Source organism: Cibotium barometz, chromosome 27 (assembly GCF_041138505.1).
Source record: "Cibotium barometz isolate CiBa-2024 chromosome 27, ASM4113850v1, whole genome shotgun sequence".
NCBI lineage: Eukaryota > Viridiplantae > Streptophyta > Polypodiopsida > Cyatheales > Cibotiaceae > Cibotium > Cibotium barometz.
In genome coordinates this window covers 48,744,935-48,761,966 of record NC_141072.1, presented here as the reverse complement: position 1 = coordinate 48,761,966, position 17,032 = coordinate 48,744,935, and the positions used below count along the sequence as shown (strand labels likewise).

The window sequence follows — 17,032 nt, the reverse complement described above, 5'->3', positions numbered from 1 at the left end:
CTTGATACAAATGTGGACAGAGACTGGATTTCCCATGAACATAGACATCATGTCGATGGCGTTCATCTGATGGAACTTTCAGCTTCCCTTTGCTTTGGATTCGGGACTGTTTTGGGACAGTTTATGGGCTGTTTTTGTTTGGCTGCAAATTCAGCTATGTACTTGGGTTTTTGGCTGCAAGTACAGGTCACTTGAATATGTTTCTTGGCATGGGAGTGATGCAAGCTCGCATGGCTGCGTGCTCATGGAGCAGATTGCTTTCTTCCTGCTAGAAAGGAACAGAGGGACCTACAGCTATGGGCATCTCTATGTTGCCAGATGTTTCATGAGGGAACAGGTAACTAGATGTATGGAGACAGGACAGAAGTGTCAAAGGCCTAAGGGTTTCATGTGGAAACAGGTCGTAGGTTTCTCGAGGAAACATGTTTTTGGGTTTCTCCAGGAGATAGGTCACATGCAAGCAGAGGGTACAGGAGTGGACACATGTTTGGTACAGCCTTGCTACTGATAGGACAGGGGACAGGGGACAGCCTTGCTACTGATAGGACAGGGGACAGGGTATTCATGAAACAGAGATGGATAGTACCCTTGGAAGGTAGAGAGGGTTTGTACAGGTGTGTCGACTGTATGGTATGCTGTGCTGTGATGCGAGTTCTCTTTTGAGAGACAGTTTGGGAGACTATGTTGTGATGCAGGAGCACTGGATGTGTCAGGGTGTGATGCTGTTCATAGTGTGAGAGGCTATGGATGGTTGTGGCAGCCTTGATCATGGGAGAAAACTTCTGTATGCAGACTCAATGTGAGAGAGTCTTTCGATGTGAACAATGGCTGGACTTGTTTGTGGATGCCGTGTGGATTAGAAGCCAGATGCCGTGTGGATTAGAAGCCAGATGCAGGTTCTTTGCAGGCTTCAGGAGTTCTACTGGGACGGCTGAGTTCCCAGCCTTATATTGTAATCAAAGCTCTTATAATCAATTAAAGAAATACCGCAAGGGGCGCCACTGCGATTTGGGGCCAATCGGTGTCTGTGTACTATTTGCAGGAGCACTCTAGCTCCCCCTGTTTGTTTTCCTTTTCTAGGTCCTCAATGGTGTTGAAGTGTTTTATGTGCGAGTGTTTGTTTCACCGCCCTTTGTTTTCTGAAGGCCGGTTTACAAGGTTCCGTTTGCCGGGACACATCGTCGACTTTCTCAAGGAGGCGAGTCCGTGGTTGCTTTGGTCGGGACAATCGCCAACTTTCCTAAGGGGGTGAGCTCGTGGTTGTCTCATGAGAGTCACATCAAAAGCTTCAACATGAGGAAAGTGAAAAGGAAGTACAGGATTTTGTGTCTTTGCCTTTATGAGGTGAAGAGCAAGAGCTGAAGATGAAGCTCAGGAGAAAAGACACCAAGGACAAGAAGTAGTCGGCCAGGAACAAGAAGCAGTTGAAGTGTTATGGTGCAGGAGATGCGTTGAAGGCTATGGCTTTCGACAGTTTGTCACCAGTGGTATCTTCATAGAGGCTTCATGGGTTCTGAAGACAGTTTCTTTCTATGTTTAGCAGTGGTGATCTACTATGCTTCATCGAGGACTTGTGCTTACCACTTAGGTGGAGTGCAAGCAAGTTTTGGGTGCCTGAGGATGTATCAGATGAGGCTCAGACAGAAGCAGAGGAACTTGACGAGGTTCTTATTCCCGAGCAGATACTGGCACATAAGGTACAAGGTAAGGTTTCCCATCGCTATCCTGTGAAGTTCAAGAGCTGTTCACTGATGGATACGAAGTGGATGGAGGAGGTTCACTGATGGATGCGAAGTGGATGGAGGAGGGTGACTTAGCAGATTCACCTCAGGATTAGCAGCTTTATCTTGATGCCTATGAGTTGGAGTCGACTCTTGTTACGACTCATTCAGGTTCAGCAGAGCATAGGTCTGGAGTATTACCTGATGCTCAAGAGGGGGGTAGCACCTCCGCTCCCTTGTTACAGACAGGCTCAGTTGTTATCTAGGAGTCGCTTGGTGACATCTTTGTATTCACCCGAAGGTACTGAGGCTGACAGTACATCTGCTTATGGGACTTCTATGATATTGTGTACTAGTCACAGGAGATGGTGGTTGAGTATGGTTCACAGTCACGCGCACCTTGAACTCTAACTGCAACTATGGATAACTCTATGGAGGGCATAAGTCTTGCGAGCAGTCCTAGAGTTGGTTTGGTTCATGGAAATATGGATCGAGCTCTGTTTGTGCATGTATGCATACACTTTTTGAGGTAGAGGTATTTTTGTATTCTGGTGCCATTGGATCCTGGTACCATTGAGAATACATTGGGAAATACTCTGCATTGTGTCATATGCTGCATGTATGTTGGTATGCTACATCAAGTGCTTTATTATGTCATGGATGCACCATTGGGTGTAACTCCTGCGGGATGGCCATGAGACATATGTGGGAAAGTACTTGGTAGATGTAGTGTTTGGATGCATTGATTGCTTTCATATGCTCATGTTGTACCATCAGTCATGGGTCCTGCGGGATGCCCATGGGCGTAAGGCTTGCGAGCAGCCCTTAGACTGTTACTTTGGAGTAGGTAGAGCATTTTGAGGAGCATATTGTTTGCGAATGCATGTGTGTCATGCATATGTTTGTCATATGTAGAATGATGCATGGTTTTGTTTTTGGCTAACACAGGTAACGTGTTTCCATTTGGTTTTAGACTTTTGCTGTAGGTTCTGAAGGAACAAGCAAGAGGACAGTGTGGCTTATTGTGCAGGATGATTGTTCTATCATCCAGATGCATTGGAAGGCCATTGTTTTTGCCATATGGGGAGTCTTTGCTCATGAGATGCTTTACTGTGCCATTGAGTGCAATCGAGGACGCTTGCCATTTTTCAAGAGGGGGGTATGTCACGACCCTGTGTTTTTCTCTGGACAATATGCAGGTGTGCACGGGGACATGGTGGACAGTGTGAATGGCATCAGGTGGGAGTGAAGATGGAAGCCCATGTGTGGATAACCCCATGTGTGAAAGGGGGCAAAGGAATTTTAACTTAAAAGGTTTTAAAAACCTTTAAAGTAATTTTTCATGCCATTCATGAAGAAAACGTGGCCCATAAGCTATTTTGGGGCCACGTGTGCTTTTTTGGAAAGAGGAGGGGCTGGCAGGCAAGTAGGCGCTTATCTGATGAGGAAGCGTGTGCTTTTTGGAAGAAGTGGGCTGCAAGGAAGCATGGGGATGAACAGCACGTTGGCTTTTCTCTCTCTCTTGCTAAGAGTCGACTGTAGCATGCACATGTGCTTTTCTCTTGGAAAGGGTAGGCGGCTGATTGCAAGCATGGGAGAAAAGCTCACAGGCAGGCTGCACTGATCACAGGGTGGGCAGCGTTGAGTACAGGCCTGGTAACACAACCACAGGGGTCTGCGCATCTGGCTGCACCTCTGTTTTTGGAAGAATTTGTGTATGGGCTAAGCTTCCTTGACTGGCTGCTGCTGTAGATACAGGCGACTGGTTTCATGGGGGAAAAGTCAAAGGCTGATTGCTGGCTGTGCTACAGAACAGAGATTCAAGACGCTTTATCTCTCTCTCTCTCTAGCTCTTGGAGGATGCGTTTTCTTTCTCTCTCCAGGCGGCTGGCTGGTCTGCAGAAAAGTTCAGCTTTGGATTCCATGTGGTAAGGACAGTTGGCCGATAAGATCTCTTCCAGAGAGTGGCAAGTTGCAGGAGAAATAGTAGAAGGGCGGAAGCTGCGGCACATGCTCTCCTTTCTCTCTCTCTCTGTCTCTCTCCCTCTGCTGAAGAGTAGACAAGGGATGGTTTCTCTTGATACAAATGTGGACAGAGACTGGATTTCCCATGAACATAGACATCATGTCGATGGCGTTCATCTGATGGAACTTTCAGCTTCTCTTTGCTTTGGATTCGGGACTGTTTTGGGACAGTTTATGGGCTGTTTTTGTTTGGCTGCAAATTCAGCTATGTACTTGGGTTTTTGGCTGCAAGTACAGGTCACTTGAATATGTTTCTTGGCATGGGAGTGATGCAAGCTCGCATGGCTGCGTGCTCATGGAGCAGATTGCTTTCTTCCTGCTAGAAAGGAACAGAGGGACCTACAGGTATGGGCATCTCTATGTTGCCAGATGTTTCATGAGGGAACAGGTAACTAGATGTATGGAGACAGGACAGAAGTGTCAAAGGCCTAAGGGTTTCATGTGGAAACAGGTCGTAGGTTTCTCGAGGAAACATGTTTTTGGGTTTCTCCAAGAGATAGGTCACATGCAAGCAGAAGGTACAGGAGTGGACACATGTTTGGTACAGCCTTGCTACTGATAGGACAGGGGACAGGGTATCCATGAAACAGAGATGGATAGTACCCTTGGAAGGTAGAGAGGGTTTGTACAGGTGTGTCGACTGTATGGTATGATGTGCTGTGATGCGAGTTCTCTTTTGAGAGACAGTTTGGGAGACTGTGTTGTGATGCAGGAGCACTGGATGTGTCAGGGTGTGATGATGTTCATAGTGTGAGAGGCTATGGATGGTTGTGGCAGCCTTGATCATGGGAGAAAGCTTCTGTATGCAGACTCAATGTGAGAGAGTCTTTCGATGTGAACAATGGCTGGACTTAGTTGTGGATGCCGTGTGGATTAGAAGCCAGATGCAAGTTCTTTGCAGGCTTCAGGAGTTCTACTGGGACGGCTGAGTTCCCAGCCTTATATTGTAATCAAAGCTCTTATAATCAATTAAAGAAATACCGCAAGGGGCGCCACTGCGATTTGGGGCCAATCGGTGTCTGTGTACTATTTGCAGGAGCACTCTAGCTCCCCCTGTTTGTTTTTCCTTTTCTAGGTCCTCAATGGTGTTGAAGTGTTTTATGTGCGAGTGTTTGTTTCACCGCCCTTTGTTTTCTGAAGGCCGGTTTACACTACGACTAGGGGTTACCCTCAGGGAGGCATGGGAATGCAAGGGAATTTTGAAGCTAATTTTCAGCCTAGTATGCAAGGCAATATGTATGGTGGTATGCAGTCCGGAATGCGAAGGGAATATGTATGCGGGCATGCAGCCCAGAATGCAAGGAAACATGTATGGGGGCATGCAGCCCGGTATGCATAGTGGTATGTTTGGAAACATGGGAGGATCAGCAGGAATGCATGGTATGCAAGGTGTGGGAACTGGCAATGTTAACCCTATGATGGGAATGAATGCAGGGGGTAGCAATCTTGTGAGGCCACTTCCTAATGATAATCTAACGCCTATAGGTAAGGCGAAGGATTATAAGGAAGGGAGAGCTGCAGTAAAATTTGACACATTCAGTGGGGCCAAAGACAAGCTCAAGGCACTTACCTTTTTACAGCAATTTCATGCTGCTTTTTCTGGTGGAAATTACACGGAATCCTCGAAAGTGAGAAAAGCTACGACTTTTCTCAACGACAACGCATTGCAGTGGTGGTCCACTCTTCTTTTGCAAGGCATAGCACCATCTACTTGGGTACAATTTAAACAGGTGTTCTCTTCCGTGTGGCTCACATCTACATTTGAGGTGGATGTAATGGCATAAGTTGGATGCATCGAAATGTGAGAATCTTGAGGATTACAACAAGAAGTTTTGGGAAGCTTTACTCCCAGTTACTTCTTATCGTGCAGTGCCATTGTCTGAGCAGGTTGAGAAGTATTGTTCTGGGTGTCATGACCCTGTGTCGAGGATCTGGGATCTGGGATATGGAAGGAGAGGGTCCCTATGTCGAGGATCTGGAATCTGGGATACGGAAGGAAAGGGAGGAGGAGATGGAAAACGTGGCGCTGGAGAACGGGTACGCTCTTCCAAAGCCAGGATCTGCGCCTTCTGCTCTTCCAACTTGGTCGTCTGGTCTGCGATTGCTCGCATCATCTGGTGGAACATCTCTGTAACACTCAAGCCTAGTGCCCTAGCTGGGCTGCCCGGTGCACTCTGGTCCCAAGGTTCTTGGTCTCTCTTGTCGTCGAAGCTCACCATAGCAGGAAAACGCACTTCCTTTGTGGAGCACAATCTGACCATCCACTATATGTGTGGGAGATGTCCGGAGGCTCGCCATAGCAGGAAAACGCACTTCCTTTCTGGAGCGCAATCTGACTATCCACACCACTATATGTGTGGGAGACGTCCGAAGGCTGAAAACCAACCATCCTTCGAGGGACAGGAGTCACTCCGGAAGGGGTAGTCCACCGGCGTCTGAAAACCAACCACACGAGCGAGAGAAAATTCTGGTTTCTTTGCTGAATCTTTGCACTTGAAGTAGGCTCTGATACCACTATAACATGTGGAAGCTTCGGGGGAGATCAGTAACTTCAATGCTCAGAAATCAGCACACTTGTCGCAACGAAATTAACCCACAAACTGAATATAGATGTGCAGAAAAAGAGAGAGAGAGAGAGAGAGAGAGAGAGAGAGAGAGAGAGAGAGGGAGAAGCGGACACAATATTGGGTCCCGAATACCCTCTGTAGGGCCCCCACCACGAATGGTGTATTTGCTTTATTAGAATGATGCAAATCTGAAAAGAAAATACAGAAAACTTGACCTTTCTTGGCTAAGATAACTCTGCCCCTTGACTTGCAGTCCTTCACCCCTTTTGCATTAGCAAATCCTTGGCTGTCCTGGCCCTTTGATTAGCCTTAGCTCTTGGTGAATTATGAGATAACACGACAGATTTGGGGCCTTGGTATTTATACCCCTCAGAATGACCAATCGGCCAGTCTACTACAGTCGGCTGTCTCAATTACTGCCCACGACTGAATAAATCAGCAAATAACGCCATTAAATGCTGAATAAATCTGCGCACAATTCCCTTGTTGGCTGGGCACTAGGCACATGGTCTTCTAGAGGCCTGGGCACTGAATACTGGCTGTCTTGAATGCTGGGCAGCCTGTATGGGCTGCCCCATACTTGCCCTACAGCCATCAAAAGGCTGGTTGACCTGTCAAGGCTGTCCTACAGCCCTCCATGGCCTACCCATGGCTGGTGGGTACAGCCAGGACCTTCTTGGCCCTCATGGGGGTGGTTTTACACTGTCCCCATGCCCACACAAGTACTTGGGGTAGCCCTATGGGCTGGCCCCTTTCCTATATGCTAACCCTAACTTGTCTACACAATGATCTAGCATCTAGTACCATACCAGATACACAGAATCTTTGACATCATTCTAGAGGGAGACTTACAGCGCAGACTGGCACTGTTTCGTGTGCAGGACAATGCACACCTGACCTTGGACTCATGTGCAGGACAATGCACACCTGACCTCGGACTACTGGGATGGAACCATGGCTGACTCGTCTCGGACTGGGCTCACATGGAACCAGTTTACCATCCCAAGTCCTGCACCTTCTGTACAGATATGCCTACGTGGCATCCAAGTGTGGGATGCATGTGACAGGGCAAGGCCTGTTCCCCACTCAATGTGGTGTACTGTGCAAGATCCCCATTCCCTTTTCTCTCTCCCCTCTCTTTATATTTTTATCTCTTGGACACGTGGTTGAGTCTATCACTTCACGCCCCGCGGGGCTTACAGTGGTATCAGAGCAGGATTTCTCTTAAAGAAACTTTCTTGGGGTGACAGAGCCATGTTGAGAGCAAAGGGAGACCAAGGACCTAATGAAGGGAACAACTATAAGGCCGATTCAAGACTTCAAGATAGGAACCAGAATCTCAGAAGAGTATCATGACTTTCAGCAGTTCGAGAGATTTCTCACAGACAAAGTAGTCCTTGCTTGGAGAACCAAGAGGAAACAGGACCAAAGAAGGGCTGAAATGTTTGAAGATTTCATCAAGGATTGAGCCACTGAAGCCAAAGGAGTTGAAGCTGCTAAAGCCTATTTTCGAGTCACCATTGCAGAAGGATCTAGAGCTACCCGCTCTATTTATCATGGAGGAGACAAGGAAGCTACTCCTAGGCCTACTCTTTCAGATGCAGTTTCTTCATGAGGACAGGTAAGGGGAAAGGAAGGCAAAGAAGCTAGAGAGATCGGATGATCATCAGATTGACATCATGCCAGGAAGTTCGACAAATGGTTTGCAGTGGTGCTTAGCCCATTGCATGTTTCGACAAATAAAGCCATGGGATCTTTGTGGACCAAAGCTAAAACAAAACCCTTTTGAAGCATTGAGACTTTATGCTAGCAAAGGACTAGTGTTGGATATTCTAGACCTTTTTTAGTGGTTGAACATGATGAAATTGCATTGGAGCAGTCTTGAAACAAGCAGGCCATGTTGTGGCCGATGAATGTCAAAGACAACAAGGAAGCAGATGCATTATCTCGGAGACCCTTGAGCCATGTGGTTTCTATGGGTTACCATATGGATTTCACTTTGATGAAGGATCCTTATGCTACCAAAGAGGATTTCAAAGATGTTTTGGAACAGATTGCACAATAGAAATTTGGTGGCTTTTTATGTCATCAAGAAGGGTTTTCTTATGATACAAACCCAGGTCATGTGTAACACAAGGAATTGAGGCCAAAGTAATGGAATAGTGCCACCTTGACTACACTTCAAGCCTTGGAGAGCTATTTTTATTGGCCTAGTATGAGAAAGACATTGAGCTTTATGATTCGAGAATGTTTGTTTTGTCAGAAGGTCAAGTTTGATCGACAAACATCAGCAGGATTATTGCACCCATTGAATGATCTATGGGAGAATATTGCTATGGATTTTATCTTTGGATTGCCAAAGTCAAGGAATGATGGTATATGGCCCTTTTAGGATACCAAGAACATCAACCATGTATGTCATCAGTTGGACCTTTCAGATCATTGGAAGGTATATAATGTTTTCTGTGACAGTTTATTGAAACCATGTGCAGGTTATCCCCAGAGGAACTTGTTTTGAAGAATCCACCAGGGGTGGAAGAGCCAGAACAGATTGCGTTTCATTCTGTGAGAAAAGGAGGAAAGACAGTGGTCAGAAAGTTCCTCTTGCAATTCAAGAGTTATTCGCTGTTGGACGTGAAATGGATGCCAAAGGAGTACTTCTAGGACTATCCAGATATACTTCGAGCTTATGAGCATTGAGGAAGTGGTTAGTCGAGATGTATTTGAAGTCCAGATATGGACGTCTTGCGATCAAGAGGGAGGGATCATACCTCTAGCCCTCTTCATTGTATATATATTGGACTCGAATTGATCATTATTCTACTTATAATGGTTATTTGGGCATGCTCTAGTTTGGGTGGCAAAGTTGCCCGATAGCCCAAGAACCAAGATTTGTATATGGATGGCAACGATGCCAAAACGAGATTTGTACATGGGAGGCAACCATGCTAGATGACCCATTGGACGGCAACGATGCTAGATATATTGTACTTCGCAGTCGGGTGGTCATTGCGACCAAATGGCCCAGATGACTGTATTGGATTTCGCAGTCCGCGGGCGGTCATTGCGACCAGATGGCCCAGATGACTGTATTGGATTTCACAGTCAGGCGGTCAATGTGACCAGATGACTATTGATGAACTCTCGAGCGGTCCCAGTGACCAGATGGCCTTGAGAATAGTTTGAGCGGTCCTAGTGGCCAGATGGCTTAGCACGTTTCAATGAAACCAAACAGGACACTCGATGAACAGGAGGATCATTACTTGTGCATTGCATACTAATGTATGTTTGAATTTCTTTGACTTTGTGTGCTGTTTTTGATGTATGGACAATGCTTGGATTTATGGCATGTGATAGTCCACTGGGCTCCAGACTACTTAGCCAGTACCTCGAATACCCAGTAGACGCGAATGATGCATACTTATTTGTTGACTAGCTTGTGTCTAGTTTTTGCAGGAGGTAAGCATGCATTTATTTTATCTAACACATGTGACAGGCCATGAAGATGTATCATCAAGAACAACGACATCAGTCAAACAAAAGGCATTGAGATATTGCCAGATGAGCAAATGACACCACAGATATGGGGAAAGACCAGATGCACAAGCTCACCACATGGGGCTAGTACCTTCAAATATATGGAAGTAATTCATGTACTTGGAACACACGAATATACATGGAACATATGGATGTGCTTGGAACACTTGCAGTCCGCAATTGAGGACAAATGCGATGAAGAGGAAGGGAATATAACTATTTGGCCCTCCTAGCTCTATTTCACATAATGAAATCCATGCCCGGAAACCAAACAGGTGGAAGAAGACATGGGGACAAGGTCCATAAGGTTTGATTAAGAAAAAGAACCATTCTTGGTCAAAAAGCAAGAAAAAGCAAAAAGTCAAACATGGTTGACCACGAGCCAAGGGCACCATTGGAACGAGGAGACTGAGCCTGACCAAAAAAGCTAAAAGGCGCTTTCTCAAAAAGCAGCTCTAAGGCCAAAAAGCAAGCCCTTAAAGCCAGAAAAGCAAAGCACCAAAAGTTGAGTAATATTTTATTAATAAAAGTAAAAAGAGCAAAAGCAAAGGCAAAAAGAGAAAAGCAAAGCGTAAAAAGGCAGAGCAAAAGCAAAGGCAAAAAGAGAAAAGCAAAGCGTAAAAAGGCAGAGCAAAAGCATGAAGGCTTTTTGGCAAAAAGCAGGGTCTCTTACAAGTATAAAAAGGATCTCTTGTAGTACCATGAACAAGATCATTGAAGATTGAAGGAGATTGTAGAGTGTGTGTGGGCATCATTATGATCATGGAATGCTTCTTCTTCGCCATCAACACCTTCTCCAACTTGCTTTTCACATGTACGGTTAGCCCTAGACTTGTATGGGCATATGCAAGGGCGATACGGACGTATGTACAGAGCTGTATGGACATATACGAAACTGTACGGACATGTCCTGACAGAAATTTCAGAAACCCTAAAACTGCTCCAAAAACCCTAAAAACTACTTTTTGGATGGTTTTATTGCCGAGAAACCATCAAAACAGGTTTTATATCATTTTGCTTGCGAGAAAGAGCTTTTCCATGGTTTTCTTCATGGACAAGACTATAGGAGTTGTGGAGATTACTCAAGGGATGAGTGAGTGTTTCTTGGACTTGGACATATAGCTTGGACATGGAGAACTTGGGCATAGAGCTTGGACATGGAACATGATGCTTGGACGTATAGATTGGGCATGAAGCTTGGACATGAATGTGGAACTTAGTTATTGGACTTGGACTTGGACTTCAACTTGGATTTGGATTTGGATTTGGATATTTGGATTTGGTGCTAGCCCGGTGAGAGATACTCGACATCAAAGATCTTGTGCGTCGACATCCACATCGACTTGGATATCCTACATCGGCATATTTGTTTGTTTTGTATTCATTGATTGTATTGATCCTGGCCAGCGTGCCCGTGGATTGTTCCTAAATAAATTCCTAAAAGGGGGCAGGGCCTGTTCCCCGCTCAATGTGGTGTACTGTGCAAAATCCCCATTCCCTTTTCTCTCTCCCCTCTCTCTTTATATTTTTATCTCTTGGACACGTGGTTGAGTCTGTCACTGCACACCCTGCTAGGCTTATAGCCCCTTAGTCATAAACGCTACACTAGAAGACCTTTGGTATTGCATTACCCATGCAGGTTCTTTTTTGGAAACAATTAGGAGATCCAATTAGGAGAGACACATCTCCATGTTCTGGTTCCTCAAGCACTGTAGACTCCTCCCCCCTCCCCAACCTTCCGTCACATTCAAGCTTGAAACTCCATAGTTTGTAAGTGTTTAAAAAAAACCGTATTTTTGTGAAGAAACAGCACTTTTCCAGCCATAAAAAGGGACTTTCTGGTTATTTTATATTTTATATTTTTGGGGTTTTTGTCTTGGCTGCTAGCCTACACCTTTATGGTGACCGACCAGCACCCCCCTTTACTATAAATAGCATTGCCCATACCTCATCATCCATGTACATACAGCACTTTTCCAGCCCTAAAAAGGGACTTTCTGGTTATTTTATATTTTATATTTTTGGGGTTTTTGTCTTGGCTGCTGGCCTACACCTTTATGGTGACCGACCAGCACCCCCCTTTACTATAAATAGCATTGCCCATACCTCATCATCCATGTACCACTTCATCGCCATATCACGTACCATCTGGCCGCCTACAAGCAGAGGCTCTCATTTGAGTTTTCCTCTACTGGTCCAAGCCGCCTACTGCAGGGCTCACATCAGCCAACATCAGGCTGTTTTCTGGCGCTTACATCAGGCCTTCTTCTGCTCACATCTGCGTTTTACCTCAACACATGTCAGCACCTACATCAGAGCATACATCAGCGTTTATACATCAGCTTACATCAGCGTTTATACATCAGCTTACATCAGCGTTTTGCTTCAGCAGACATCTGCATTTTGCTGCAGCTTACATCAGCGCTACACATCAACCCACATCTGTGCTTACATCAGGCTTTTACCTCAGCCTTCTTCAGCGCATACATCACGGCTCACATCCGTGCTACCTTCAGCATATCTTGTGCGTTTTGGCACAGCCCTTGGGACAGCAGCCCTCTCTACTACACATCGGGACAGCAACCCTCTCTGCTACACATCGTGGCAGCAGCCCTCTCTGCTTCAGGTACGCAGCACCCATGTCACCAGAGCTTGCACCACTCGGGACGGCAGCCCTCTCTGCTCCAGGTACGCAACACCCGTGTCATCAGAGACTCCACCACCATCATCGTCATCGACGTTACCTTTTTCCACTGCCACTATCACCTCGGAGTGCTTTGCCACACATCGACGCGAGCCTTCGTCATCGACCGTGCTTCAGCTCCGATGTCCTTCCCTGCTTCAGCACTGGTCTTCTTTTTGCTCAAAGTCACCTCTCATATGAGGGCTCTTGTACATATCTGCACTCACCTTTTTATATATATACACTCACATATTTCATGCTGTGTGGTTTTACTCTGATCTTGCTGTGTGGTTTTACTCTGATCTCTCGTATTTCGGTCCTTCCATCCTTTTCCCCTCACAATTTTATCGTGCGGTATCCGAAAATTTCGTATCGTACCAAAAATTCCCGTACGGTATCGTATTTTCGTACCGTGACAACTATGAGTATGACAACGAAAAATTCCCGTACGGTATCGTATTTTCGTACCGTGACAACTATGAGTATGACAACTATGAGTATGACAACGAAGGATTAACGCCTTGCGCAATAAGGTAAGGGTTTGGGGGCAGGGAAGCACAAAATATCCAACACAGTCAAACTAAGCTTCCCCATTGGCCTATGCTATAAAAACATAATGTCTGCCAAAGCATGCTTTTCCTCTGTGTCTTGCTCCTTCTCACCCTCAGATGCCTGAGGGGTGAAAGAAGCTGCCACAGGAAACAAGTGCTCCTATCAATTACCGAGCCCGAGTGCCTATTTCACTCTCAAAAGGCCATCTAATGGTCATGCTACTCCTTGGTCATCGTGACCATGGATAGGGAGAAAAGGGTTTCTTCTACTGCTACAAGGACATGATAAAATACATCATGATTCTAATTCTCCTAATTTTGAGAACATTGGATGAACCATTAACCTAGCGTTTCGTGTACAAAAAGCAAAGTGTGAATTCTGCTCCCCACAGTTTTGTCCCACACCGATCATTGGTAAGAATCTCAAGGTGTAATGGTTTAAGTGGAACTATGTGCTTTTACTAAATAGGTGGCAGCCCAAGCTCTCTTTTTTTTAGAAAAAAAATAGCTTATAATGCTTTTCCCTTTTAAAAAATCTGGGCGCCCCTTTCTAGAACTCCCTAAAAGTGGCCAAGTACTCTATTTTAGAAGGTTGCTTTTATTTTTTTTAAACAAGATGCTTTCTGTTTTAGGGTGTTTTTAGGAAACCCTACAAAAATATCTAGGCCCCCTTTCTCTCATGGTGGCCTGCTGCCAGCCAACACAGAACCTTCTGGCACCCTAGGGCTCCTCTGCCCTGACGCATATCTGTTGGCCGCCCTGTTGTCTGTTGTGCTGCACCATCAACATTGTATGCTGCATCAGCAACTAGCTGCTCTCATGCGCCGTTTGCTTCTGCCATATTAGTTGCTAGCGCAACCTACTCTACGCCCACACCATGTGACTGCACAATCCAGCCCATGTTCCCTTAGGTGCCTAGCCCCTGCGGTTTGATGCATAGGCTGAGTACAACCCCCACGTACTGTACATGTTAAGGGTTCTAAACACCAAAAACATAGCCACCCATGGTTCACTTATATAGTGCCCACTGCTGCTATAAATACCCAAACTGTTATAAATAGCAAGTACACACGGACTTATTTATAATAACCTTAGCCACCTCCATGATTTCATTTGTATTTAGGCTTCCACTCTCTTGCACAATGTCATATGTGCTCCAAAATTAGCTTTTAAAGCGTGCAAGATGCAGCTTCTTGTGAGCAACCAGCTCACGGCTCGCCATAGCCTTAGTTAAAATACTAGTGCATTCAATGTAGAGAGAGAGAGAGAGACAGAGTCAATGGAAGTTGCTTCTCTCTTCCTTTCAACACTAGGGTAAACACAAAACGGGTGGATGAGCTTGAAAATCAAGTCACCAAAAATAGTAGGGATCAAGGTTAGGAACTTGTATACCACCCCTATACTCACTCATTCTCCACTAGAATGAACTCGGAAAATGAAATGAATGACTCTCGACTATCAGTGTTGCCACCAACTCAGGAACTCGCATCATCCTCCACTAGAGTGAAAATGGATACTCTATACTATCAATGTTGCCACAACTATGGGTTCTGCGCAGCATCCAAGCTCTCCCATGTGTGTCGTTGGAATCCCCGTGACCTTGATCTTCCGCAGGTTCAAACCCTTGAATAGCTTCAAGTCTTTGAAGCTCTCTAATCGTTAGAGGAAACTCCCCCTTGGTAACCTTCCGGTCCAACTACTATAAAAATCCCTCTTACTGAGTTTCAACCCGTGGTGCACTTTCTGAGAAAATTCCTCTTAATTAGTTTCAACCCCTGGTGCACATACCATTGTTGTGCCTTTGTCAACCGTGTTCGCGCTTGCCAAAGACGCCTCTCAATATTGGATCTCTCTCCAACATTCTACTAGCTTGTCCTCCAATACTTCCAACAAAAATTGTCCCACTTGAAACCTTGTTGAGCCCTCTGGCTTCGCTCTACTACACATGGACTTGGCACTGTATATTGTGACTGAATGCTAAGATCTAACCCTAGCTTGGCTATTTATAGACTCATAACTGCCAACCTTCTGCAAATTCACTTGATGATGATAATCTAGGCCGAGGCCATCTCCTCACACTGCAATGGCTACAACTGAGAGGTTTTGAAGTAAATACGAAAGATAGAATTGGTAAAATGTAAGTGGTAGAAGGTTGATATGGTCTAAAGTTTGATGGGTAAAGTATGTTGTCATGGGTGATGATTATCGAGGATCTCTGCAAGTTAGAACGGCTACACCTGAATCAACATCATGCAATCCATCCTCCTATGATTTCATTCGTCGTTAGGCTTCCACTCTCTCGCATAATGTCATCTCTGCTCCGAGCTTAGTTTTCTTCAGAGGGTGCTTAATCTAGCAGCCAACTCGCCATAGAGCCTTATTTCAAATACTAGGGAGAGAGAGAGAGAGAGAGAGAGAGAGAGTCCATGGAAGCTTCTTCTCTCTCTTCCTTTCAACACTAGGGTGAACAGGAAATGGACGGGTGAGCTTGAAAATCAAGTAACCAAAAACAGTAGGATCAAGGTTGGGAATTTACGTACCACCCCTTTGGCGATGACGTAGGCTGCTTCGGAGCTCACGCGTGTATCACCGTCGCTCTTGATGAGACGCTTCACTCTGGCCAGGGGGAAGGCGATCGCGTTGAGAGAGGCCTTCTTCGACTGGGGTGTTTTGCTAACGGAACCTTTACTTGTACATGCTGCTGCCCGCCCCGCGTCGTCGCCGTCGTCATCGTCGTGGTTGTGGGATGGGAAGGGAGGCTGTCCATTGGGCAGGCCTGGCCCTGCCTCCCCGTTAGAATCTAAGTCTCCAAGGGCACTCATAGTCGTGAAAGATTAATTGGATTTGGCGGCTCTTTCCGATGATCGAAGTTTTGAAGGGATTGCGTTCAGAATTATTAAGTGGCTTAATGTGATTTCCCTAATTTTTTAGATTTTTAATTTTTGATGCTAATGGATGGATGGATACTTATTGGCTAGTGTGATGGCTAGAAAATTCAGAGCTCCCAAATGATGACAAGGTAAGGGATCTGCCTCCATGGATATTTTTTAAAAACCGAGAAAAAAATTCCTATGGAGTAAAAATTCAAGAGCTCATGCTTGCTATCTGTGCCACGATCTCCCCCTATTTGCTCATCCACCATTCATGGTACTCGAGCACCACGATCTCCCCCTATTTGCTCATCCACCATTCATGGTACTCGAGCACCACTTCGCCTTTTAGATGTCCATAATGAAGAGCAAGATGAGGCCCTCGTTGAACTCATGGTACACATTGCCTATGTAGCCGCCCGTTGAAAACACAATGGCTAGAACATCATGATTTACGTCGCAAGGCGAGGCGCCACCCATGCCTCCACCGAGACTAATCAACACTGGTGTTGCCAATGATCACCCTCATCTGGCACCTCGTCTATCATCTTCATCACACTCTCCTCCCAGTTGCGCTTGTAAGGCCTCACCTTCTCCTCCCTCGCTTTGCTGGTCTCAAAGAAAACAATTGTTGAGCCAGCCTACGCACTCACTCTCACGTCCCCTTTCATTGCACACACATATCTGCGGAGATAAGAGCGACCACAATAGCAAGAGAGACAAAGAGATTATTTATTGATCGTAGAGAGAGAAAGAGAGAGAGAGAGAGAGAGAGAGAGAGAGAGAGAGAGAGAGAGAGAGAGATTAACCTGCACAGTGTTTGTGTTTGCCCTAATTTCTCTGTGGGTGAGCAGTAGTGCTACGGTTTTATCCCCCTTTCAAAGCCATTTGTGCAAACAAATTTTCCACTCCGGTAGTGGAGAATTCACGATCGTGGTCGTGCGCAGATTTTCAGCCTACACAATGTTTGTGTTTGCCCTAATTTCTCTGTGGGGGTGAGCCTGAAGCAGTTCCAACAACTATGTTGAGGATTTGCACCCCTTTCAGAGCCATTCGTGCAGACATATTTTCCATCCGG

At 45.7% G+C, this 17,032-nt stretch overlaps 1 protein-coding gene across 1 annotated transcript in view; it reads right to left on the bottom strand.

Annotated features, from left to right (window-relative positions):
- The window catches only part of NF-YC10 (nuclear factor Y, subunit C10), a 117,525-nt gene extending 101,565 nt beyond the window's left edge, over positions 1–15,960 (bottom strand). Inside the window, exon 1 of the mRNA XM_086821632.1 lies at positions 15,625–15,960. Within this exon, the coding sequence (XP_086677758.1) occupies positions 15,625–15,906 (282 nt within the window). The 5' untranslated portion in view covers positions 15,907–15,960. The remainder of the gene's footprint in view (positions 1–15,624) is intronic.
- Positions 15,961–17,032: the final 1,072 nt, after the last annotated feature.